This window comes from Tachypleus tridentatus, chromosome 8, assembly GCF_004210375.1.
Source record: "Tachypleus tridentatus isolate NWPU-2018 chromosome 8, ASM421037v1, whole genome shotgun sequence".
NCBI classification, from domain to species: Eukaryota; Metazoa; Arthropoda; class Merostomata; order Xiphosura; family Limulidae; genus Tachypleus; species Tachypleus tridentatus.
In genome coordinates, this window is record NC_134832.1 from 51,385,711 (window position 1) to 51,410,097 (window position 24,387).

At 32.9% G+C, this 24,387-nt stretch overlaps 2 protein-coding genes across 8 annotated transcripts in view; one reads left to right on the forward strand and one right to left on the reverse strand.

The window, feature by feature from the left end:
* Positions 1-695: 695 nt before the first annotated feature.
* Positions 696-9,219, reverse strand: LOC143222383 (uncharacterized). 4 transcript variants are annotated; one of them, XR_013012214.1, is made up of 3 exons: positions 7,518-9,196; positions 1,874-4,880; positions 696-1,838 (listed from the first exon to the last, which is right to left on the reverse strand). XR_013012214.1 is itself a non-coding variant. In XM_076448839.1 (3 exons), exon 3 carries the CDS (start codon positions 4,803-4,805, stop codon positions 2,904-2,906), a length of 1,902 nt encoding a protein of 633 aa, XP_076304954.1. In that variant the 5' UTR covers positions 4,806-4,880; positions 7,518-8,109; positions 9,120-9,183; the 3' UTR covers positions 696-2,903. The 4 variants fall into 4 exon arrangements, 3 of the variants coding, with proteins under 3 accessions (XP_076304954.1, XP_076304953.1, XP_076304952.1); XM_076448839.1 differs by having other exon boundaries at positions 696-4,880; positions 7,518-8,109; positions 9,120-9,183; XM_076448838.1 differs by having other exon boundaries at positions 696-4,880; positions 9,120-9,219.
* A 4,374-nt stretch (positions 9,220-13,593) lies between these two features.
* LOC143222388 (semaphorin-2A-like) overlaps positions 13,594-24,387 on the forward strand; it is a 99,515-nt gene continuing 88,721 nt past the window's right edge. For 2 of the 4 annotated variants that reach the window (XM_076448850.1, XM_076448854.1), the window contains exon 1: positions 13,594-13,739. The gene's annotated coding sequence lies outside the window, so the exon portion shown is untranslated. Of the gene's footprint in view, positions 13,740-16,849; positions 16,904-24,387 lie in introns of all 4 variants that reach the window. The other 2 variants (XM_076448851.1, XM_076448855.1) reach the window with 2 other exon arrangements.

Here is a 24,387-nt window from a genome sequence, read left to right on the forward strand (position 1 = left end):
TAATCATACCACGGAACAAGGTATGCAACATCTATCACGTAACACAATACAGAAAATCTGCTAATTTATGATGATTGACACAGAAATAACATTAACTGAGAACTGACTGTGAAGCATAATTATATAGTGAGAGAGTTAAAAAGCATTTGCACAGGTTAAGTGCATATATGAAATTCCTACCAAGCAGCTTTCCACACCAACACTTGAACTGATAACATGATGCATTTCAAAACTGAAGTTCTAAATTGGTCTCTGATTAAATATATATGTATAAACATTAGATATACATAGAAAATCTCTAATAAATGATGTTCAAAACCAAGAAATGGACTGACAGCAGGTAAACAGAGTTTAAAATTGGTTGTCATATGGTGGCTATAATACAACATTCACACATTTCATATCACCACAGTACCACTACATATATTTTAAAACAGTCTTAAAGTGTCACATATTCCTCGTTATAAAGAAATATTTTTGCACACACTGTAGTTTCTTTCTCAGAGTTGAACTAATGACCTTTGGTCCCTGACACAAAATCCTACAACTAATGAACAAATATAGAAAAATTATTTACTGACGGTGATTGTTCGGGGCCACACTATTCGGTTTTGGTTATTTTAGGTTAAAAACACTGGTACCAAAACGTGTAGTTTACAAAATAACAATTGCTTCAAGTGCAAATAATCTAATTTGTATTATTGAATATATAGTCTTTAATTTGAAGTTATAAAAAATGAGACATTTGTTTTATAAGTTACATATCAATCACAGAAAGCAAAAAATCAGGTTAAACTTATAACATTTTAAACAATTTTTACATTAAAAATTTCTTCAAATGTTTATGTATTATAACCTTTAGAAACCTAAGAGACAACCCAAACTCCAATATCTTAGTGGTAAAGATATTTTTTATACAATAAAATGTTAAAATTTTTTTTTCTATGAAATAAACTCCCTCCATAGTGACACTTATTCCTCTGAGATTGCTTTCATTGAAAAAAAATCTACTATGTTATAAAACTATTTTTTTAGAAAAACCAACAGACTTCAAACGTGCACTATGGATTATTTGTACTGTCCACTGCAGATATCATAACCCTGATTTTAGCATTATAAACCATTTATAGTTGTAAGAATAAGTTAACTGCTGAAGTAAAAAAAAAAAAAGACTCTTACCCTCCAGATAATTAATAATAATAAACTGTAGCTCTTTTACTACTAGACCTGATGGTGTGTTTTTCTTATAGTAAAGCCACACTGGCCTACCTGCTAACCCCACCAAGGGGAATCAAACCCCTGATTTTAGCAGTAATCTGTAGACTTACTGCTGTACTAGCAGGGGGCAGACCTGATGGAGCAGCAGTTGTGAAATGTTGGTGTAAATCAAATTTTTTCCATTACTTGGAGAATTTTGTGTTTTTTAACTTTAGTACCATAAATGTCCAAATCCCTCCAGTATATATTAAAGATTCCAAAGTTAATTACAGATAAATTAACTTATCTTGAAAACAGTTCTTCAATATACTGACAGCTTTTGGTGCTTAAATCAAAACTTATTATAGTTTGTTAACTGTGTGTGTGTGTTAAAAAAAAATTTCAGAGTTATAATATAGTTATTAATTAAAGCTGTGATCTATTCGTGTAAGAAAACTGTTGGAATAATGAAGCATTGTAACATAAATAGCTGCCTTTCAAATATTCTTAAACCACTAACTTCATGAGAATATGTTAATTTTAATAAGTTTTAGGTTTTCTGAATTATTAGTAATAATTTACACTGAAACTTATGATGAACCATTGTAAATATATATTTAAATGTAACACAAAATAACAACCTACATCTGAACTGAAGCCTACACAAAATAACAACCTACATCTGAACTGAAGCCTGCTTAAAACTTCATTCTCTATATACACACAAAACTGGATGTCACTGATCCAACTACAGAGTAAAAAAGTTAAAAAAAATGTTATTCAGGATCAATTGATGCCATAAAGTTTTGTGACAAATTGGAATATTAAGTTTAGATTCAGTCCCCTAACATGCTTTTTATTTGTGCAAATGATGTCAAAGTTCATTATGAACTTTATAAATTTGAATCATGCTGCTCGAGTCAAAATGTTTTGTTTTTTAGCAATATTGATAAACTTTTGACGACTGTGTGTTCAACTGAACTAAAAAAATGTTCTTAGGTTAACTCTTTGGATGGTACAATTGAATTTATCCAACTTGACAATTAAAGCCGTTTGTATGACAAACGGATTAACCACACAGCATCACAGAAACTTTTCTCCAGAGCACAACAAACAAACAAGATATTCACACATCCTTGAATTTACCACTTTGGTGCAACACATTTATAAATCACTGGGCAGAAACTCAACTGGTAGACTTCGATATTGAAAAAAAAATAAAGTTATAAATTTTATATTTTAGTGGATAATCAACAATTTTCAAGAACCCACTTGAAACTTAATCATGTACCCAATGAATTAATCATATTTTCCAGGGCAGTGTCTCATGAAAGACAAGTATGTCTGATAGATCATTCACAAGAATCTTTTAATATGATAGCTTTAAAGAAAGTGAAAGAAAAACAGCTTTCCTTTTTTTTAAGTCTTAAAAACTTTCAACTAGCTAAACATGTGCATGTAATTAATGTTTAAAATACAGAAGTGTATAATTTAGAAGAAAAAAATAACATGATACAATAACAGTGTACAAGAAATACTTGGAGAAAACCACTATCACTGGGTTGTTAAAATCTAGCTGAAAATATGTAAATGCTTTGCTTAGTTATCCCAATAGAGAAATCAACCAAATGAACTCCTTACAAAACCACAAAAACTAATATTTTACATCTTACAATAAAGTGAAAATATTTCACTGCCTGAAGCTACTACGGACACACGTTCGATGATACTTGGGAGTTTACTAAGTTACTGACAGCAGTGTGCAGAGCAGCAACCTTATCATGAGGAGAATTCAGTTTTCCTGCTAACTCGTCTATTGCTGTGTGCACGGCCTGAATTTTCGAGGTGATGTCATCAACAGGTGAAAGACATGTAGAAGAAAATCCTGGATGTTCAATATAGTAATTCTGTGCCAAATGGCTCATGATAGAACTTATGGGGCTTGTACTGATGATGGGACTAGAGCTCACAGGACAATATGGAGTAGTTCCCACAGAGCCTTGACCATGTGTCGATGCATGAAGATAAGAAAATGACTTGTGTTCAGAAGGAAAGTCTGTTGCAGAGTAAGACGGAAAGTAGTTAGATGAATTCTGAAATAAATCTGCTAGCCTAGGGGACTGGTGAAGGCTGTTCTCTTCTGTGGAAAGAATCGTCTCTGGGACAACAGGAACTGACCGAGCACCATTTTCCGTTTCTTCTTCATTAGACTTATCAGATTCTTGCATAGGATCATCCTCTTCTTCCTCACTACCAAACTTTTTCAGTCGCTTGGGGACATTCTTTCTTCGCTTTGTGGCTTTAGATATTAGTTCATTTTCTTGTTGATGGCAGTCCTGAGAAAGTGCGACCAGTTGATTTGGTTTAATGGCGTCATTTGAACCAGAATTTGTCTCAGAACTAGCTGATTTGACATCATCACTTGCTGTTTCTTTTGCTATCACTACTTCAATATTTCCATGTTTCTCTTTCATATGTCTTTGTAAATTACCTTTGAGGGTAAAAGAGCTTCCACAGTTAGAGCACTTATGGGGTTTGTCATTTTTGTGAATCGCCATGTGAGCACGAAGATTGTGTGCTCTGGAGAGACCTTTACCGCAAATAGAACAAGAATACGGTTTGACTTCCGAGTGAGAAACCATGTGAGCTCTTAACGTTTGAGCTTGAGTGAACTTCTTTCCACACACTTCACAAGGAAAGCGTCTTTCGGCATTATGAATTAATACGTGCCTTTCCATGTTTGCTTTAAGTGAAAAACTTCGCCCACATATAGGACAAAAGAAAGGCTTCACGGGACTGTGGGTCAGCTGATGAGTCTTCAAGTGATGCTCTTTTAAGAATTTCATTCCACACACATTACATTGGTAATGACGGGCCTGCGTATGAACAAGCATGTGATCCTTCAGTTGACTGGGATACATAAAAACCCGTTGACAAACCTCACAGGTGATTTGATGCAACTTTCCCTGTTGTCCTACTTTGGACTCTACTGTTGATTTTAAATTACGATCTTCGTTCTCCCCCTGTAAACTTTCATGCTCGTGCTTTTCCAAGTGCTCTTTTAATTCGCTCGGAAAAGCAAATCTACGTTCACACAAGTGGCACTTATGAAAGTTTTCTCTCCGATGAATTAGCATATGTCGTTTCAAATGAGACACCTGACAGAACCTCCTCTGGCACGTTGGACATTCGTGCGGTCTTCTATTTGAATGTACGAGGTGATGAGCATTGAGATGGCTCTGTTGTTTGAAAGACTTGTTGCAAATTTCACAAGTAAACCTTCTGACACCTGCATGGTCAAGCATGTGAGTTATAAGATTGTGTTTAGCAGTGTAAAGTTTCAAACAGAATCTACACTTCCACCTTTTTTCACCATTTTCCAACACAATAACACTTTGGTCAACATTCAGATCTTTTTCTAAATCACTAAAGTCATTACTTTGGTTCCAATCTTCAACAGTGTTATCATGAAGTGATTGCTGAATATCTATTACTAATGATTTTGGGTCCTTATCCAATTCCATGTTTCCAAGTGAAGAACAATTCTGATTATCATGGCAATTTAATTCCAAACACTCCATGATTAATGCTCCAACTTTACAGAACATGCATTTTGTGGTTGGAGTGTACTTTTCCTTACCTATATCAAGGATTGTTGTTGTTGAAAATTACATATTTTTAACCTGTAGAAAAGAGAAAATGCTTTGTATATAACCAGTTATGTATAATAGATAACTTACTGGCTTACAATACGAACTACTATAAAAATAAGTGTTTAATCAAAACTTGCCCTCAATCTACTCATTTATATTTTGAAAACTAATAATTAACTCTTTGTTAACCTGCAGATGACTTAGGAAGGTCAAAACGTTCTCTGCTTTATTAGTAAAAGTGTCAACACCAATACTGGCCATTCTGAGGTACATTTTTACTTCAAGTGGGTTTCTCATCAATAAACAATCAAGAATTAACTCAATAATACAGCATTACAACAAATCAAGGTCATCACTAGAATGTGATAAGTGAAAAAAGAATCCTCAAAGAACATAAAATTAATTAAGATTGAAAAACAAAACCATGAGCTTTTCATGCAATTCAACCTTAAAAATAAATAGGAAATTCCTGGACTAGCTATCAGTAACCTTAGACTCCAGAAATTACTACAGACAAACACAATATAAATGTTGGTCATGAAATACGAAAACTATGTAATGAGTGCTGGCCATGAAATGAATAAAAAACAATACAGTGAGTTCTGAACATGAAATACAAAAGCAATATAGTTAGTGCTGGCCATGAAATGAATAAAAAACAATACAGTGAGTTCTGAACATGAAATACAAAAGCAATATAGTTAGTGCTAGCCATGGTATACAAAATATACTACAGTGAGTGCTGATCATAAAATACAAAGAAACAATACAGTCAGTGCAAGCCATAGAATACAGTTGCTAGACACAATATCAGTAAGTTTGGTATACCAAAGTCCATAATTCTGTACTGTTCACAGTTCCAAATTAATTACGTGTTTAGACCAGCCATGATACTACAGGATTCATCTGTTTGTTTGTAGTGAAATACAAAGCAACACAAGGGGCTATCTGTGCCATGTATTAAAACCTATAGCAGTGTGAGTCCACAGACTTACTCCTGAGCCATTTGAGGAAGGAGGGAAAGGGGGAAGGGGTGATATCACAGGAAGACACTTTCTGTAGAATACTGTAATACAGATCTAAGAACCATGTCATAACATAAGAAAGCTTCAGGAGATAGCAGTTTAAAAGTAAGAACTTGACAACCAAACTGAGGTTTGCCTCAAGGAATTAGTAACCAGCCACTCAAGTTGGCATTCTTCAGTCATTTACACAACTAGTCAGAAATTTAAAACACAAATTCTTCAGAAAAGCATTATTAACTTTACAGGACTTCACTCTCATAACTTCCAACATATGAAAACTGAAATTGGTATTTTAAACAAAAATAGCAATAATTGGATTCTGGTCTGTGCGTGAATGTTTTCTTATAGCAGAACCACATTGGGTTATCTGCTGAGTCCACTGAGGGGAATCAAACCCCTGATTTTAGTGTTGTAAATCTGCAAACTTATCAGATTCTGGTCTATTTACATTATTGGCATAACTAAAGCTCTTCTATTTTATATTTACTAACCATTGAAGTAAGTGCTAATATGTGTCACAAGACATAATCACTCCCAAGTAATCAGTTCTTCAGTGAAAATTACTTATTTTACATTTCTTCGCATAAATAAAAAATAATTTTCTCAACAGTGATTCACAAATTCAAATTAACAAACTGACTCCTGACAGAAAATAATCTGGAAGAAAAAAATTAGGAAGTGTTAATTAAAGCTTATAAACCTTTATGTATGAAAAAATAATACAGAATATTTCTGAGGTCTTAAATATAATTCGTTGCTCAGCAAAATTCTTGTCCAAAAAAAACTTAATATCATAATGAATTTTGATACATATCAGAATGGACATTAAATGAAATATTACCAAATGCCAAGGAACAGGTTAACTTGTTGTATCATATTTTTTATGGATGTAGCAAGTGGCAAAGCCAGTTTAAGTTGAAACCATCTCAGGAAAGTTGTGTAATAACCAAATACACACATTATCCATGGTTATAGACACATATCCTTTATATTAAATAGTTTCAAGGAAACACTGCTAATAAATTATTAAATGAAATCAAACTTAGTAACCACTTTCTATGTTTAAAATTACTTAGTGTCATCAATGTATGAAAGTTAACAATACAAACTCTATCCTGAATGCATGTTTGAAAATGAAGTTACAACACTTGATAAAGCACAGAATAAATAATGTTTATATTTCACTTGAACATCATAAACTGCCATGTACATTCTTATATTTTAACATAGGTTCCATTGCCTTTAACTCTTTTATGGTTTGTTTTGAATTTCGTGCAAAGCTACACAAGGTTATCTGTACCAGCCGACAGCGTAAGACTACAGAGAAAATAGGTAGTCATCACCACTCACTATCAACTCTTGGGCTACTCTTTTACCAACAAATAGTGGGATTGATCATCACATTAGAATGCCCCCATGGCTGAAGGGGTGAGCATGTTTGGTGTGATGAGGATTTGAACTCACGACCCTCAGATTACGAGTTGAGCATCTTAACCATGTGGCCATGCTGGGGCCTTAAATCTTTTATGTAACCTACCGAAACACAAGGAGAGACTAAGAAATCAAACCCTTCAGCCAGTGTTAGTGTTTATTAGGAAATGGAGAACTCACCCAGATCTTATTACTGATAATATACACTTACTTTGACTTAGTATTAACACAGATCCAGTCATGTACTTCTAACAGCATCAGCAGAGAAAACAAAACTGGAGACATTTTGATAAAAAAACAAGTTTAATTACCATAGAGACAAATTATGACCCTCATTTTTATATAACAATACTTAATAAAACATCATGGGCATGACAAAAAGCCAAAATGGAAAGGTTCATCACTGAAAAAAATGACAAAAAACATTTAGTTCAGTGACACATATATTAATATTAGAAAAATGAAAATGAATATATATGGATCTTTACCAATATTATTCCATCTCACAAACTATGACAGTGTAGCCACTGTTTAATTTTTAGACATACAAATTTCCGACCAATAGTTCATCTTTTTTATCATGAGAGAACTTAATATTTCTGATCCAAGACTTATATGGAAAATACCAAGATGGCCTGAATCATTAAGACACTGATCAGTTTCTTGGTAGTACATAGAAAAAATGGTAGATTAAAAAATACATATTGCACCAGATGCAGAAAATGGATTTCCCAGAAGTTTAAGAGGTTCAAAGATCAGCCACTGGACTGGTGCTCAAGGATTGAAAAACTGGCATGCTACTCCTATTTTTATATTTAAAACACAATTCTAGACTCTGCTGAAAAGAAGTTCTTCAAAATAATGTTGAAAAATATATCATTATAAAAGGAAATCAAAATAATTCATTAAAAGTAAAATCTTCCCATACTAAACAATTAACTTATTACAAGGACATTACGTCTTACCTTGATCTTGTGAAGGGTGTAAGGTTACTGTAATTAGTTTCTTTAAACAAACTTTTGATAAAGTGCCATACAAAACATAAGCTAAGAAACTTTATCTGTGGGATTAATGGAAAAGACTAGTTGATTGAACTGTAAGGTGGTTAGATGACAGAACAAAAATGTTTTTAACGCAATCCATTTTAAATGAACTCTCATTATGAGAGAAGTGTTTTTAAGGGTCAGGACTTGGGCTTTTGTTTTTTTTCTTGCTAACACGGGCAGTATCAGGGGTATTGATAGGGGCATAATTTGGTTTCTTTGACTATAACACAAACCTTGGAATTTAGTAGGGAATATTTGAATTTCATCCATAAGGTTACTACAATATAGCATCTTAATTTATATATCAAGTAAATCTAATTACATTTGTCAAAAACATCAGCGTATGTACATTTTAACATTTATAATTACATCCAAAACTCTGATTGTCAAATAACTTTCCAATTCTTGATAGCTATACTGCAGGATCACCAGCGAGAGTATCAAAAGCCATATCAAAATGATGAGACTTGAAATAGAATATTTTAATAACATTTCGTGCTAAGCCTTAGAATTAGGTCTGACAAACTTCCAAATAAACAAGTTAATGACAAATAAATAAGTTAGGCCAAGCAATAATTTATGAAAAACTTAATGTCATAATTTTGATGTTTAAACTTTTATTTTTAAATCGTGAAACCAAGTTGTAATTACTAGTGTAACGTAGTCAAACTGAAAACATTATGTTATGAATTACTATTTACAACTCAAGGTTTTAAACAACAAATGAACAAATTACGTAACATTGAATTAAAAGTTTACTGCCTTACTATTTTAACTCCTATTGTCTACCGAAAGCACCTGCAAAATTTCTTATCAATCACAATTATCGGTACTACAACCAGTAATACTAAGTGAGAATAGAGGTCGCTTAGTATTAATTGTTATATTTATTTAGCTAGCTTCAAGACTAGACATTAATTTACAAAACCATATCCAGAAAATTCATATTTCCAAATAATTGAAGAAGTTGCGCTTTCGAGAACGAACATTATGCAGACTTTCGTTTGTTTTAAAATTCGCACAAAGCTACTCGAGGACTATCTGTGCTAGCCGTCCCTAATTTAGCAGTGTAGGGAAGGTAGCTAGTCATCACCATCCACCGCCAGCTCTTGGGCTACTCTTTTACCAACGAATAGTGGGATTCAGCGTAACATTACAAAATCCCCATTGTTGAAAGGCCGAGCATGTTTGTTGTGACGGGAATATGAACCCGCGACCTTCAGATTACGAGTCGCACGCCTTAACACGCTTGGCCATGCCGGGCCTATACAGACTTTCAAATATGTACAGAAATTTCACGAAATGTTCTTCCTCATCCTCCAAAAAAAGTAAGCAAACAAGTCGAAATAATATCTATTCTAATAGAATCAAGCAATTCAAAACATTGCAGCTTCACTTTTTTAAGCTAAAAAATACTTCACATGCGAAACTAAGAAATAAATTAAGAATAAAATTTAAGAAAAGAGTATAAACCGTGTGTAAGATGTTCAAGATTTACGTAAAATATTTGTTGTGTGCATCAATTTAATAGTAACTAATAAACATGTATTTAGTTTGTGACATTAGATTATTACTTTAATGCCGAATGTATTGGTTACTGATTTTCTAAAACAGATTTAAAAATCAAATTAAACAATGCATGAAGAATTTGAATGAATTAAACTTTGATAATGTATCTCAGGACGGTTGGTATGGGTATTAAAACTTTAATTAAAATAAAGTAGAGACAATTTTTCGATCTTAGTTCACCTTCACGTTGAGATAAGAAGGTCGAAACGTTGTTCTCTACTTCATTCAGATTAACCTGAAGATGACCAAAGAAGGTTGAAAGGTTGTTCTCTACTTTATTCAAGTTAACTGAAGATGACTTAAGAGGATCGAAATGTTGTTCTCTACTTTATTTTACTAAAAGTTTTAATACCCATACCAACCGTCTTGAGATACGTTCTTACTTCAAGTGGGTTTCTCGTCATCACGAATAAACTTTGATAAATATAGAGGAAGTCACATCTCTGTAATTAAAGTGAAACTTCACTTAATAAATAACACCAGATGGCAAATTTTTAAAGATAAAATGGCCACGTATCGTACATATTTGGTCAAAGATAAAGGTTTCAACCCAATGTCCAAACTTAAGAACAAAAGTTTAAATGAGTGATGTCGAGAAAACCCACTTGTAGAGAAATATATATGCAAAAACCCAAACGAGCCGTTTTTGCATATATAAAAGTTTAAATGGTAAATAAAAACTTATAGATGAATTGTTTCAAAATTTTCAATTAGTTTGAAATTATATTATTTTACATAGGAATGTAAACAAGTTGAACTGTATTTATAATTTCATAAACCACTGCACACTTAGATTTTATTTATATTTACATGACTAATCTGGTGTTACTGTTTTGTTCTCAGTTCCTTGTTCATTGACTTAACAGACTGCTACAAAAATAGATTTTATCAGATAATGTTTTCATGTCTGTGTTACATTTCTGAGTCTGAGTACAACAAAAACAGTTTAAAATCTTCAAATGTTCTGGTCGTTAATGAGTTAAGTATTATAGTGTACGAATGTGATATATCAGAGCAGTCATTTAGGGCCCGCTGATTGGAGCTTCGAAGGTATCGAATCTTGGAGTGTGTTTTGTGCATCTTCTCGATTTCCAATCGAGTTTATGCAAAACGTAAAGAAAGAGAGAGACAAAAAGAGACTCTACAGAAATAACAACTGACATATTTTTCATTCACACGAAAACAAAACACACAAAGGCTAGTGTAGTTATATTGTAATGGTAAGAGAAATTTGAAAAAAAAATACAGTTTTTTTCTTACCTGTTCAGTGTGCTTCCCTTTGTAAGATACATCAAAATTAAGTTCAAAGTAAAATATAAAAAATATATACTGACAAATAAAGTTAAAATAAAACAGAAAGTCCAAATGCTTAAGCGAAAGATCAAGCTAAACAAGTCTAAAGTTCCGATTCCTTCGAAAATAAGCGTCTGGCGGGATCTTATAGCTGAAATATATTCACTAAAATTAACGAATAATTGCCAATTACGGAAATCACCTGCTGTATTTCCTGAAGAAAAGGAAAGTTAATGACTCTTGGTATTCTTACAGGTAACTCTGAAAAACAATAAGTTAATTATGAAGTGTACTCATAATTCAGCGTTGAAAATAGAAAAACTTATTATTACTGTTCCCCCGGAAGGCTTCTGTAAACACAGAAGCAGAAGGAAAATACGCCACTTGCGGTTTCAATTTCTTAACTTCATTAAACATCCTTTTTAGATCCACATTATGAAATCGGGAAATAAGCACCTTTGTTTGTTTGATGATTAAGCATAAAGCTACACATGGGCTATATGTATTCTGCCTAAAACGAGTATCGAAACCAGGTTTCCAGCGTTGCAATTTCGTAAACACACCACTGTGCCACTAGAGAAGCGAGCATATTATAAAGTCTTAAAACCATACTTATATAACTACAGTAATCCCAATAGATTATAAATTCACGCTATCTTTATTTGAAATTAAAATGTTTAGTAATGATAAATCAGCTAATCTGAAGTGCATTTTGTAATTTAAACGAAGTAATAATACAATATATGCGCACCATATGCCAAATTCTGGATAGTATCTTCAAACTATAAACAGCAGATTGTCGAACAAAGCTAATCAATGAAACTTTAAACAATACATATTTTCAGTATACAAAGCACTAGATTAAGTAATATAAAACAAATCTTAGACAACAGAAAATTAATTTGCCAGTTTCAACTGTGTTAACTTAAATAAAATAAATAATTGGCCTAATGTATTTCTCTGTACATCATTATTTTCTGGTTACATCCAAAATAATATTTATCAAAGTTGAAAGAACGATATAAAGTAATATTAAAAATAAAAATTATTTAGTGATTATAAATTTACGAAACGGATAATAAAAATAATAAAAAACTGTAAGGATAAAACATGTTTTTTTGTTAAACTTTTACAACCTAACCACATCTTTGGGAATAAACTTCTACAATTCATGAAAGGCTCATATAATTCATATAAATTAAATACAAAAATTTGAGTTATTCAAAATTCTTTCGTCGTTGTTAACTTTTTATTATTGAAATGTTAAACTTACTATCTTCCAAATTTTATCTGCATATTTATATTTACCAGCTAAATCCAAGAACTGATAGTTACACTACAAATTCAAAAACAAAAAGATAAATAAATGTCTGATCTTTGACAAATGAGCCATTAAAATAATGTAAACTAAAATAAGTTGACTTCTGCTCAAAAGTCCATAATACGTAAATATTTGTAATCAAGATGCTAAGAGAAAACATATAAGTTATCAAAAAGTTTAAATGGTGTCAGTGTAATTTAAAACATTTTATCTTGTTTTTCTCAGTAGTTTAAAGCTTGAAGAAAAAATATGCGTCCTTTTTCTTTATATTTTTTCTGGGTGCTTAATAAACATTGGGTGTGATTTATTTCTTTATTCAAACCATAAAATAAAAGAATGTTTTCTCGAATTTTTAATGTTATATTAATATATGACGATTGCTACTATAGATAAGTACATAATTATTTTACAAGTAATTACAGATTTTAATTCGCAAATTTAAAAATGGCTTTTCAATTATTTTGATATCTTGAAACGTAGGAATAGTGTTTTAGTTATTTTGATATTTTTAAAAATCAAGCCAGTCGACAAGACCTATCATCAATTAAAGTTATACAAGTGTTAGTAGTGAGTCATTTATAAGCATTCTTACTATTTATATATCAATATATATGATGTCATGGATTTAAAAAGTCATTAAACGTCTTTGGTATGTCTTCAAAATACAAAGACTAAACGTGCTTTTTATGTTGGTACTTCATGCTGTGACTATACAGGTGCCCGGCATGGCCAAGCGTGTTAAGGCGTGCGACTCGTAATCTGAGGGTCGCAGGTTCGTATCCCCGTCACAACAAACATGCTCGGCCTTTCAACAATGGGAATTTTGTAATGTGACGCTGAATCCCACTATTCGTTGGTAAAAGAGTAGCCCAAGAGTTGGCGGTGGGTGGTGATGACTAGCTGCCTTCCCTCTAGTCTTACACTGCTAAATTAGGGACGGCTAGCACAGATAGTTCTCGAGTAGCTTTGTGCGAAATTCAAAAACAAACAAACAAGACTGTACAGGTGTTGACTTTAAGTTCAACTTGATACCGTATGGAATATTTAGTATTTCTTTACTCATCAATAGACGGCGCTTTTGACAAAGATTTTTTTAGTTATACACGTGAAAGGTTAAATCTTGAGTTAGTGTTTTAGGTTTACTGAGCATTGACAGATGTCAGCAATTAGAAATAAATGACGTATAGCATTTTACGTTAGCAAGGTAAAATTATTTTTATTTTGTAAGTTTGTTTAACTTTTTGTGTCTAGTGGAAACTTTGGATTGAGCAGCAGTGCTGATTTAGCTGTTTCTTGATTAAGCGATCCATTGTTACTGTTGTAAATGTTGAGTATCGTAACATGATATTTGTACTAGTGAAATAATGCTAATACCATAATATGAATATATATATACAGAGGCTTGACTAATAGTAGTAATGTTTTATGAATTGGGAAGAAAGTAATGTTCATAGTACATCCCATTTTTTTAATTTCCGGGTGTAAATAGTAGTTTATTATTACTGTGTATTAAATATAATCAAGCTAAAGGACTAGGAAAGTTAACATTTATCTAGGCAAAACTGGTTTTTGGGAATTTAACAATAAATGTGTGTATATATATGTATATTTTTAAGGAAAATTTTTTACTTATAATGTTTTAGTGGGACAAAACCTAGTAATGTTTAGCCATTTGAACTTGAAAGGATATTTATTTAATTATTAAATGAACACATTAGAGACAAAATAATAAATCATGATTTCAAAACAGGGTAATGGTTGCATGTTGAAATGTTTTCTTTCTCTTATAATTTATTTTATTTTTATTTGTATTGTATAACTTTTGTGTTTTACCTTGTGACATTTAGCAGTTCCTTATATTATAGTACTGCTGAGTTTAAACTTAAAAGTTACCTACTTTACCAATTTATTTATCATAATTCTGTATTTTCTTCATGGCCTGACAAAGCTTGAATTGATTGGTAGTGGTTTAAAATTTAATGTTAGTTGTATAGCTTGTATTTTTTGTGAACTTTCATATGTTTATAATTTATAATGAACTAGCTTTCATCAGAAGTTTCTTTGAAAGTTCTTTCAGTGATTGAGAGTGAATTATTAACAGTATTTTAAGTAATATTAAATTGTTTCATTTATGACATCCATAAGACAAATTCTGAATCACATTTGCAATACTCTAAAGTTTAAATAATATAAATATTTATGGTGGGAAAAATATGAGAATGTGTTTCAGGTTTTAATGTGTTTCAGTCTGTTTTATCTGGAGAAGTGTGATTATAAATAATTATACTTTTGATATGATATTAGTATTATTTGTATTATATTCATTAACAGTAAATTATTTGTTTTTAAGAGTTTTTCAAGAAGGGTATAATTGTATTTGAACCATGGTATGTTTTCTATAGCCATTACTGATGAATCATTTTGCTCAATAACACAGCTCATCATGACACGGAAATAATTGGAACACTATTTATATAGGCCTAGCAATGATGTTTTGTTACAAGATTAAATAATTATAATCATGGTTTGCTATAAAAGACATTCACATCATTATAATTGTGGAGTAATTGGCTTGTACTGGACATTACTACATGTCAAATGTACTTTGGTTGAAACTATTATGCACTTCTTGCAAACTCTAAGGAACTGAATGATGAATGTAGGTTTAACATGTATGTAAGCCTAATGCTGACAGTTTTGTTGTAAACATTGTTTATATGAAGATGTTTCTTTTTTCGTGTGTCAGTTTTTTGTTACTTTTGTTTTTTTTACTTTATATGATAGTGTGAAAGGTTAATGTTTATTTTTAATCCCACCAAATCGATTTATTATCAAGTTAGGTTTCACCTCAAAGGTGCAACAGCTTTTATATAATTCACACCTGTCTGACATTTGGGAGAGAAACGAACCTTTCTGTACACTAACTTAATCAGCATTTTTGAATAGATAATTTGGTTTGTGAGAAACATTCTTTCAGGTTATTGGTCAAGAATTGACAGAAAATACTAGACATAAAAACACTTCAATTTGTGTTACAGAAGTGTGGTTAAGTGATGATTTAGGAATAATGTACAAAGAGAAAGCTAAGTTGTGTGGTACAGAATTTTTGTTAATAACAAAGTGGAAAATCATACAGTTAAGTGTTTACCTGATGAAATTCTCATATGTAAGTTTATCTATTAGACTGTTGAGAGTAAAAGGTTTTGGTTTGGGGAATTTTTTAATTTTTAGGTACACTGACTAGGAAATGCTGTCTAACTCTCGTAGAACTGAAGATTCTGAAGATTGTCTTTCATTCACAGTATAAAACCATTTGATGATAATGCATTTCAACCATATTTTCAAATTAATATATCAGCCATAGACTTTCCTGTAGGAAAATGCAACTTTTATAAAAAGAAATTTGAACAATTGTAATCACAAAAATATTGTTCATCATTGTTTCTAACTTGTGAAATATTTATTTTCTAATATGTCAAATTCTTATTTTTTTTCTTGCATGTTAATAACCTAAGTAGAAGTTCAAAAAGTTGCATCACTTTATTTGTATGTACATGTGTAATTCTCTCTAATAAATATTTCTCAAGTTAGAAACAATGAGGTGCAACGTATTTCTGATTCCAGTAGTTCTTTTCACTTACAAAACTGTGTTTTTGTATCAGAAAAGGTCCGGCATGGCCAGTTTGTTGAGGCACTCGACTCACAATCCGAGAGTTGTGGATTCGAATCTCTATCACACCAAACATGCTTGCCCTTTCAGCCATGGGGGCATTATAATGTGATGGTCAATCTCACTATTTGTTGGTAAAAGAGTAGCCCAAGAGTTGGTGGTGGGTGGTGATGACTAGCTGCCTTTCCTTTAAGTCTAACACTGCTAAATTAAGGACTGCTAGTGTAGATGGCCTTTGAGTAGCTTTGTGTGAAATAACAAAAAAAAACACTCAGGAAAACGTGTGGTTGATATAAAAAAAATTGTAAATGAGTATTCTCTGGTACATTTTACCTTTTAGAAGAGAAAAACAGGTGTTAGGATATGTTGGCATGATCGTTAATGATAATAATTTTGTAGAAAATGTCGCTGAATCTAAAAAGTAATTAAATACAGAGAACAAAATGTATATTTTCATCAGTATGTTATAATATTTAATCAATGTATGCCAGTGACTATAGACTACAGGATGAAATATAAAATGTTTCAGAAGGTAATCATTACTTGTAACTTGAGTTTTTGTAACTCAATGGAATAGTTTGTTTGAAAACATATAGTTGGTTACTTAAATTTATTTATTTATTTATTATTCTTTACTATTTGAGGTTGTAAATTACTGAAGGTGTGACTCAAAGTGTCCAAAACAGTGTCAGAGAAGGGTAATATCATTTTTATTAGTATTATTATTAATAATCTTCGTTATTAACAAGTTGAAACCCCTTGCTAAGGGTTATCTAGACATGCTTGTAAAGTAATAGTGTACTAACTAGTGAATATTGTTTTAAAAAAACTGCAGTCTTATTAACTCGTTTTTTAAACTTATGATTAGTTTTTATACATACATAGATGTTTTGATATTGTTTAGAGATGTACAAGTTTTTAAAGGGCTTAAACTTAAAATTTGTGGAATCATTCTGGTACACTAAACCAGTGGTTCCCAACCTTTTTTATGCTCTGCACCCCTAAAATAATTTTAATGTTTTTGCACCCCTCACAGTAATTATTTAAGAATAAATGTTATCTTGCACCCCCTGGAATGCTATCTCCACTGGGAACCACTGCACTAAACCATGGTCACAAATTAATGGTGATATTTGTTAAGTGTTTCAAAGGATTTATTTGTTACTTTTATAAGCGATGACTCTGTTATTTGAGTTGCATTAATTGGTTAATGATAATTCTGGAATAGCAAATGTTATTAAGTTAATTTTAGTTGGGGTGACTTAGATAAGCTGCCTAACTGATATATAATGCACATTTATATGAATGTTCAAATGTGTAAGAAAAACAACAAAAATATATACAATTTGGAGTCATTTCAATTTATTGTATGAAAAATATATTAGTGGTAATAAAAATACTGGTGCCACTGTAAAAAAGCTTGAATATTTTCAAGTCTTGAGATGCAAAGTTCGGATTCTGTTGATAGAAATAGAGTTTTTAAAGATGGTTGTTATTAATGTAAATTATGCTGGTACATCCGAGTTTTGTTTTATTCTACAAAAGGTTTCAGGTTCTGCAGTAAAAGTTTTTGAATTGAAGAATTAACTTATTGTAACAACGTATCGAGCTATGTTTACTTTTCTGCTTTTAGTTTTAGGTTTTGGTTTCATGATTTGCATTAGAAATATTGTGTAGAATAAATGCTATAATGATTTTTTATTTGTGTAGCTTGAACAGTGAAGATAAACTTAACATGTTAACTTATTCATGTTAGATAGAAGAATACTCATTGATCTACAGAGTGCCATGTATCTCGATTGTTTGGTGGAGGTTTTTATGTTTTTGAAGATCACAATTTAAGGTTTATTGAGCTCACTACTCAGAATGGAAGTGAAGTAACTGACTGCATGAATCAAATATTAATTAACAATACAAATGGGGTAGTCTTAGAATAAATATGGTTGTTTTTGCTTTTAAATGGGTCTCCTGCTGGTACAGCAGTAAGTTTATGGATTTATAATGCTACAATAAGCAGTTCAATTTCTCTCAGTGGACTTGGCAGATAGCCTGATGTGGCTTTGATATAAGAAAATTCACCTTTAAATGGAAAAGAGAGTAGAGATACCAGATCCAATTAGATTCAGCAGCAATTATGCACTGACAAGGAGTAATATGTGCATGTTTTCAGACTTAATGGCAGCTCTGAGCAAATTGGCTAAAAGGATTCTGACTGTTTAAGGCTTTGAATTCTTAAATACTGAAGCATGTCATGTCAGTTTAGATTTTTTGAGGAAATCAGTTTTTTGTGTTATCAGGTTGCTGGAGGTATTTGTTGTAACTTTTGATATCATTTGAATGTTAAAACTGATTCCTTATTATAAGCATTCAGGCCACACTGTGTATTAAAACTAAAGGTAAATGAGATAGTCAATACAGCTAATTAGATGTATCTTTTTTTACATTTCTGCTCCTAAAGATTAAAATGTACTGCTTGATCAGTTAGGTTTTCAGGGAGCTTCTGTGAATATTTTGCAGAAAATTTTAGTTACAAAACTAACATTTTATGGAATTAATGAGAGTTAAATTACTTTAATGGATAGGAAACCAAATTTACTAAGTTTTTTTTTTTTTTTTTTTTTTTTAAGTAAATGGATGTGATTAACTGGCTAATGTATTATGTTTTTGTAACGTTTTAACATTTATATAAATGGTAATGGTAGCTACAAGTACTGTGTATTATTCTAATGACATTTGAGAACTTTTTGGAGCTAATATTGAGGGTATTTTTGTTTAAGTTTAGGTTTTAGAACAATGATATCAAATGTGTAATACTGAGAAGCATGAAGCTGTGAAGTTGAGATTGTGTAATTTATGTTTGCTTCGAGAATAACAGCAACATTGATGTTCTGTGAAAGTCTTCTGTCATTGGTTGTTTAGAGCAGGGTAGAGTTAACCAGGTAGTCTCCAGGTGTTTCTGGATCATTGGTTGTTTAGAGCAGGGTAGAGATAACCAGGTAGCCTCCAGGTGTTTCTGGATCATTGGTTGTTTAGAGCAGGGCAGAGATAACCAGGTAGCTTCCAGGTGTTTCTGGATCATTGGTTGTTTAGAGCAGGGTAGAGTTAACCAGGTAGTCTCCAGGTGTTTCTAGATCATTGGTTGTTTAGAGCAGGGTAGAGATAACCAGGTAGCTTCCAGGTGTTTCTGGATCATTGGTTGTTTAGAGCAGGGTAGAGTTAACCAGGTAGTCTCCAGGTGTTTCTAGATCATTGGTTGTTTAGAGCAGGGTAGAGATAACCAGGTAGTCTCCAGGTGTTTCTAGATCATTGGTTGTTTAGAGCAGGGTAGAGATAACCAGGTAGCCTCCAGGTGTTTCTAGATCATTGGTTGTTTAGAGCAGGGTAGAGATAACCAGGTAGCCTCCAGGTGTTTCTAGATCATTGGTTGTTTAGAGCAGGGTAGAGATAACCAGGTAGCCTCCAGGTGTTTCTAGATCATTGGTTGTTTAGAGCAGGGTAGAGATAACCAGGTAGCCTCCAGGTGTTTCTAGATCATTGGTTGTTTAGAGCAGGGTAGAGATAACCAGGTAGCCTCCAGGTGTTTCTAGATCATTGGTTGTTTGGAGCAGGGTAGAGATAACCAGGTAGCCTCCAGGTGTTTCTAGATCATTGGTTGTTTGGAGCAGGGTAGAGATAACCAGGTAGCCTCCAGGTGTTTCTGGATCATTGGTTGTTTGGAGCAGGGTAGAGATAACCAGGTAGCCTCCAGGTGTTTCTGGATCATTGGTTGTTTGGAGCAGGGTAGAGATAACCAGGTAGCCTCCAGGTGTTTCTGGATCATTGGTTGTTTGGAGCAGGGTAGAGATAACCAGGTAGCCTCCAGGTGTTTCTGGATCATTGGTTGTTTAGAGCAGGGTAGAGATAACCAGGTAGCCTCCAGGTGTTTCTGGATCATTGGTTGTTTAGAGCAGGGTAGAGATAACCAGGTAGCCTCCAGGTGTTTCTGGATCATTGGTTGTTTAGAGCAGGGTAGAGATAACCAGGTAGCCTCCAGGTGTTTCTGGATCATTGGTTGTTTAGAGCAGGGTTGAGATAACCAGGTAGCCTCCAGGTGTTTCTGGATCATTGGTTGTTTAGAGCAGGGTTGAGATAACCAGGTAGCCTCCAAGTGTTTCTAAATTTTTTGAGTCTATTAAAAGCAAAAAATGACTGGTCACTTTATTTAAGACTCCAGTAATACCTCAGTTGGACAACCGAGTTAGTATGAAAGAGAACAGTTTGTTGACAGTATTACAAAGTCCAGTAGGTTAACATCTGGTTTGTAAAAAATTTAAGCCATAATTAAAGTGTAAGCAGTTTTAACAAAAGTTACAAAAACTTGAGGTGAGGTGTTTTTGGAACTCGGTCTTCTGAATGGGCTTGATTTATTTATAGATAATAATTGAAAAGTCAAGTATGAACTTTAAAACCTAGATCAAAATGTATTATAAAGTTTTTGCTTATTTAATATTAGTTGATGTATATGTGTGTACAAAATTTTTATTTTTAAGTTGTTTCCTTGAATTGATAAAAAGTATTATTTGGTTAAGTTAATGTTTGCAGATTGTGGGGAAACCACGATGGTATGTTCTGATAACTTGCTTGCTCTTAAAATGAAATTCAAACATCTGCACTTCCGATGTTGAACATCATCATTCATTCATTTTTCATTCTTGTGATTGTTATAAAGTTGTGGCTTAGTAATATATTTTATCTTGTTCTTTTAAAAAACGTTTTTGTTATTTAACTCAAGTTTCATATGGTTCTTTAACTTAAATTATGTCTTAGTCTTAAGGACACTATATGATATATCAATTTTTACTTGATTTGTATTTCCCACTCTTCACTGGTGAGGTTACTGTAGAAAACCTTTGATTTTTAATATTCACTTGTAATTATGACTTTTCAAAGTTCCATTTTTATGTCCAGAAATCACATTGCTGATTGAATTCTCGTGATTTTTATGGGTTATAATGTGGAGATGCTACTTTCCTTTTCTTTAATCTAGTTTCTTATCCAGTACTACCAGTACAATTTATTTAAATTAAGCTAAATTGAAGGACTTATCCTGCTGTTATTACAACTGAACTTCACAGTACCCATCTCACAAATGGTTTTACCTGTTTTCTTGTTGCTTGTTTGGAAGTTCCTAGGACTGCTTCTGGATGATTTGTGAACCATTCTCACATATAGGTGTATCCTTTTCAGTTCATATTTATAATTTTGAATTTTTAAATTAAACTTTTTATTTTCTGTTGCATTTTTAAAGTTATAATAAAATAGCTTAAAGAACATTTTGTTCAGTATTGCAGTTAATAGAGATTGTTTATTTAGTAAGGTTGGACCTATGTAAAACTTATTGTACTGTTTAATAGAAATTAGAAATATATTTTAATTACTAGGATGTTCTGTTATATCATACTGTTTATCACTGTTAAAGATAACTCAATGGTTCTTATTTTATTTACATTTCCCAACTAACTTGTCTTCCTAATAAGGGATCAGACATGGCCAGGTGGTTAGTATATCTGATTTGTGAACCCAAGGGGTTCATGATTTGTATCACTTTATCATAAACATACAATGTGTACATGCTACTATTTAACAATGGATTCACCCTCAGTGTGGATTCTTGTACGTGGTGAGAGGACCTCCCAGGAAAAGTTCTGTTCTTTCAGTTTACCTCCTGTGGGATCTAAACATCCACCCATGTGTTTACTGTACATGGTAACCCATGAAGGAGAGGAGAGGATCCTGGTGGTTAAGAGGTCCAACCTTAACACACCACTTTGGTCTTGAATTTCTGTAGACGGGCAGCCTTGGGGTGCCCCCCTTGGGTCAATCGGCTGGTCCACTTGGGCTTGGATCAACCAAGTACCAGTGTTGGATGTTCTCAACAGGTGTTGTAGGCATTGTATCTGATGCTGGTGTTTCAGTATAGTGCTCACAAAACCCTGGCATTGCTGAAGTGTCCTTGTTTGAAATTGTAGTGCATCCCCTCATGGGGCTCCATGGTGGGTGGGGTCAGTGGGCACTTAAATTTCCCCTTTTTTTATTATGGATCCTCCAAATAAAAACTTATAAAATATTGAAAACAGTCCATAAGTAAACGACCACGTCTTGAAGATTCTGAGCAACAATCTTCATCTGTAACACCTGTTGTACCTCATTTTCTTATCCTGCATTTTCTTTTAGACAAACATTTAGGGCAGATGTCTCCCTTTTTCATTCAGAATGGACTAGAGGGACTTGCTGGCTCTCCAAAGTTAGTAAAGAAGCTTCAATCTGGTGACATATTGGTGGAAATATCCACATCTTAACACTGTGAACTCTTCTTGCATTCAAATGCAATTGGGGATACACCTATTGAGGTTACACCTCATGCTACTTTGAATTCATCATGAGGTGTTGTTGTTGAGAGGGATTTGAAGAACATTCCTGAATCAGAGATTCTCACTGGTTTCTCCACCCAAGGAGTTTCTGCAGTGAGGCATATATTCACTTGCAAAGATGGAATTATGATGCTGACCTGTCCTCATTCTGACATTCACATCACCACATCCACCTGTTACCATCAAGGCAGGTTATCTTAATTGCAGGGTATGGCCATACATTCCAAACCCTCTTAAATGTTTCCAGTGTCAACAGTTCGGTCACTCAGAGGTCATGTTGTAGTTCCTTGACTTGTGCTCGTTGTGGTGGCAAGGACCACGATGCCTATGAGTGTGAAACAGACACTCATTACATCAATTGCAATGGTTTTCACTCATCCTACTTTCTTTGTTCTTGCCCTAAATGGTTGGAAGAAAAAGAGGTGCAGGGTTTGAAAATGATTCATAACATTACTTATCCTGAGGCTTGAAAGTTGCTGTCCACCACTTCATCTCGGAAGTATGCTGCTGCACTTCATTCCACAACTACAGTGGGAGTACAGACAGATCACACACACACGCGCGCGCGCAGGTGTGTGTTAGAAGAAACCTGTCTTCTGTGATGCTGTTGTTTTGTATGTTACTTGCACATAGTCAAGACAGTTCAGTTTTGCTATGAATAAATGTATGAAGTACATACTGTGTGAAGAGAACTGACAGAAAATGAGCAGAAATCTGACAGAACCAAAGAGTATAACATAGAAAATGAAATCTGATGGAACTTAAGAGTAGAGAGTTAAAAAAAAAATCAAAGATTCAAAAGGTGCCAGAATTTTATTTTTAGGTTAGCAAGAAGGGGAAGATGATAGCAATTATGTGTGAGATCATACATTGTGTAGAACAGAATATTTTTAGAATCCACAAAACTCATCATGAAAGTTCATATAATGTACTATAGAAACACCATCCAATGTTTTGTGCATTCACTATCTCATGTTTCTTATAAAGAAAGATTGATTTCTTACTTTGTGGTAAGTTTGTTTTCTAATCAACTCTAATTTTAAGTTTTATCTCCAAAGTTCAAAACCTTGCATCAAATCCTGTTATTTTGTAGTTGTTATTGAAAAAGTAAATTGCTGAACCACAAAATGCCCTAACCCTTATATTATAATTTGGGGATAAAACCAAAAGATTTATGTTTACTGAGTTTTTCAAGTCTTTGACAGGTGTTCTTTAATCTGTTCATTTGTACTAATTTGTACTTTAGTAAAACTTGGAAATGACATATTTCCAAATAAAGAATTATTGTAAAAGGAGAAAAAGGTTTATGGTATACCATGTTATGAGAGAGTGGTGACATGCAGAGCAATTGTCACTTGCAATGAATTCAATATGGACAAAAACACAGTAATAAAGATAACAAAAAAAATGAAATACCCCATTAAAGTACACATGTTGTCCTGTACATGTTGGATGAGATAATAAGAGAAGTAGCTTTGAATGCTTCTCTGTTACAGTTTGAGTGAACTTGCAGGCATCACTCAGTTTTTATTCACTATATTAATCAAACTTAAATAAAGTATTAAGTTATGTGAACTAGCTAATCTTGGTTGAGTGGCGTGTTCATTCGGACGGGCTGGCTGTAACACCATCGACAGAACATACAGCTCCAACATAGGGTACTTTCCATTGCCCGACCTTCTGACTGCACTCTTCAGACTCTCCCAACTGGTTTTGGAGGACAAAGTCTTGTGCACCTGATCCTCCTGGGTATTTAAAATTAAACATACCAA